Genomic DNA, 3409 nt, shown 5'->3' with positions numbered 1-3409 from the left:
TTGGTATGGTGTTCATTATTTTTTAGGTTATCAGTTTTATACAGCCTTCGGCTTTACATTTATACATCTGTTCATCAAGGCTTAAGAAACCAGCAGTTAATAGCACATAACACTTCTATGAAGGTTTCTTAGAATTAAGTACACTTCATATTAAGCTCTTTCAGTTCATTGATTTCAGTAGAAAATTAAACACCGGTTTTTACAGCTTTTGGATACAGAATCATTTACAAAAATGGGCAGCACTTTTTGTCTTCCACGTGTTTTGGATTCTGTGTCCCACGATTTCATGGGTGGGGTTTTGAAGTTGGGGACTTAGTAAATTAGCTGCGTTTATTTCCTATTGAAATCAAACTGATTTGTCATTATTAGTTTTTCATACCTGCAAATTATATGGCCTACATCTGTCCCAGTAAGACTTCAATGCTTATGGACTTTCCTAATTATGACAAGAATTTGGTTAGTAACATGCACACACTTAAGTGTCCCTTAAATAAGCAAATGTAATTTTGGAGCATTGGTATGGGACCATATAGTTCCTTCCTCTGCAGTGCCTGAAGTCTACTCCCTCCATTTACTACAAAGTGAAGCCACCCAGCTTGGCTATCCCATGCTTCACAGTGAGCAGGCAAAATCAGAGGTGTCTGGCTGTTAGCCAGACACAAAATGATAACAATGCTGAGATTTGCCAGGGTTCTCTATTGGTTTCAGCACAGTTGTAATCATTATGCCTCTGACTATAAGAGCCTAGTCAGAGGGAGAGTATATGGTTCAGCCTAGCATTGGTCCAAATGCAGATATTTATGCTCTGTTGACGGGATATTGGATAGAAGTCTCTCTCTTATTACCAGTTTGAGGAAATGCATGTAGCACAGATAAGATTTCCATCTACTGACTCATAATCACACCTACTTTGAATGAACTTTATATTCTCCAGATTTCAGTGGAGGGAAGAAAATAAATACAAGCAGATATGGTTAGGCTTCAGTTGAATATGTGGACCACAGAAACATGTCAGCCTTTGAGGGGAATGGTGGCTCTAGCTGAGGATTCCAGGAATGGGTAGTTTGAGAAAGAAATAGTTGATGATGCTGCAGTTGAAGGAAGAATTAAGATGGGAAGTAAGTACAGAAAATAAGAGCAGAGCCCATAGTTAAGAAATAGGTGAAATAGTTTGGTGGCAATAAAAGCACTGATATGGGTCAAAGACAAACCAAAAAGATTGCTGTTGAGAAAGCAACAAGTCAGTTTTGATAGCAAAAGAGGTAAGGGGATGGGTGGGTTATTAAAAACATTTCAGATTTAGTATCAGGAATCTGGTGAAAGACTGAAAACACAAAACAAAGACGTGAACCAAAAAAAGCTCTAAATCTGGTCAAGAATATGGATGACTGCCCATTGAAACATATATTGTGAAGAAGTATTGGTTACTTTTATATGTACTACTTCAAATGTAAGGAATAAATCCGGAACAAAACAATTGCATACAGAGCTTGTAATGACATGCATGCAAAATTCGCTCTACACATAACTATTTATTTTCCATGGTTTTGTATTCCACATTTCTACACGATAATCAAGACAGATAAACCATTATAAACATCACAGTAATACAAGCAATACTATCTTGCTTAAAAGTAATGTAAAAACAATAGTTTTTTAAGCACACAAAATCAAAAAAGTAAAAATAAAAGCCTACTGGAATTAGGAGTGAAGCATGCTGAAAAAGAAGTGATGGGACCAGGCAATTCACTTGAGACAGTATTCTAGAATTTACTTCCCATAGGAGGAAAAGAAAGAGCCAGTGTGGTCTAGTGGTTACAGCTCTGGAGACCAGGGTAGGAATCCCCACTCAGCCATGGAAACCCACTGGGTAACTTTAGGCAGGTCAGATTTTTTCAGCCTCAGAGGAAGGCAAAGGCAGACCTCTGAACAAATCATGCCAAGAAAATCCTTATAGGAATAGAATCATAGAGTTGGAAGAGACTGCAAAGGCCATCCAGTTCAACCGCTACCATGCAGGAAATTTAAATCAAAGCATCCCCGACAGATGGCCATCCAGGCTCTGTTTAAAGACCTCTAAGGAAGGAGATTCCACTACACTCCAAGGGAGTGTGTTCAATTAGAAACAACTTGATGATCCTCAACACACACAGGAGGAAAGGTCCTTTCCTCTCATCTGCACAGACATGTCAAGAAGACTAGGAGCAGGGTCTCAGGAATATAAAGAAGTATCTTATTTCTTTCCTATATATAAGAGCAAGGAACCTGTGGCCTGCCATATCTTGTTGGACTACAGCTCCCATTACTTCCAATCAAAATGCTTTTCCAGTCTAATCTTGAGTTGTGTCAATCTCATCTGCCTAAATACAAATCTGTAAAGATGCTATAACTTTAGAAGACTATTTGACTTGCATTCTGTAAGAATATTGAAACAAGTAAGGATCCCTGAAGATTGTTTTTGCAGTCTTCCAACTGCCCTACACACACACACACACACATTGATTATTCATCTCCAAGCCAAAAGGAGTGACAACTATCTACTTCCAGGGATCTGAAATCATTTTAGGTTGTGCACCGCTGCCCCCATCACCAGGGGTTCAGGAGCAATAAACTGGCTCTCAGACCAGCCAAAGTTGCCTAGCATTGCTTAATAAGGTTACACTTGTAAATCAGTACTATGATTAGCTTTAAAGAGGACTAGCTCCCATGGAAATTCAAGAGCAATTTTAAGTATCATTCCATTCGAGACAGAGTAGGCTTTCTTCTTGAGATGTGGCAAGTGATTTTCTCACTATCTTACTTTTCAGCTGCTACTTGATAATTACTGGTGAAAATGTCTGTGCCAAGAACAGATAAATCAGGCTTTTTGCAGTTTCCTGGGAAAGTCTCAATTTCATAATACTTGAGTGTGTGATATGTGTTCAGTCTCCCCTGGTGAATCTGCTTGCTTAAAAGCTTGGACCGGTCATGTTTCAACCTAGAAAAAGGAAACGGCAAATGGGAATAGTACACTCTCTAAAAATGCATTAAACCATTTGCCCACACAAGCCTCTGCTTACCTTCTGCTTGATGTTTGTGTGCATAATCGCTTATTGATTTCTTCCTTAATATCTTCATCAGTAACCATTACTTGGAAGGATTTGGAATTATAGCTTTCTTCCTGATGAAAAGAAAAGGGCAGCTGCTATATTATTTATGCATCTCTTAGTGCATAGAATACAAATGGCAACCAAAGTTGATGATGATGATGATGATAATAATAATAATAATAATAATAATAATAATAATAATAATAATAATAATAATTTATATCCCGCCCCTTTGAGGTCAATCGGGGCGGCTAACAGTAATAAAATACAATACGTTATACATAAAAATCTACTTCCCTCCCCCCCTTAAATAGTTATTA

The 3409-nt window shown here is 38.0% G+C and overlaps 1 protein-coding gene across 2 annotated transcripts in view; it reads right to left on the bottom strand.

The window, feature by feature from the left end:
* Positions 1-2046: 2046 nt before the first annotated feature.
* Positions 2047-3409, bottom strand: part of LOC121925378 (WD repeat-containing protein 49-like) — a 63044-nt gene continuing 61681 nt past the window's right edge. For both annotated transcript variants that reach the window (XM_042457455.1, XM_042457456.1), the window contains 2 exons: positions 3060-3160; positions 2047-2977 (listed from right to left, as the gene is read on the bottom strand). In XM_042457455.1, the coding sequence (XP_042313389.1) occupies positions 2797-2977; positions 3060-3160 (282 nt within the window). In that variant the 3' untranslated portion in view covers positions 2047-2796. The remainder of the gene's footprint in view (positions 2978-3059; positions 3161-3409) is intronic.

This window comes from Sceloporus undulatus, chromosome 3, assembly GCF_019175285.1.
Source record: "Sceloporus undulatus isolate JIND9_A2432 ecotype Alabama chromosome 3, SceUnd_v1.1, whole genome shotgun sequence".
In the NCBI taxonomy this organism is placed as follows: Eukaryota; Metazoa; Chordata; class Lepidosauria; order Squamata; family Phrynosomatidae; genus Sceloporus; species Sceloporus undulatus.
This window is presented reverse-complemented; position numbering and strand designations above follow the sequence as displayed.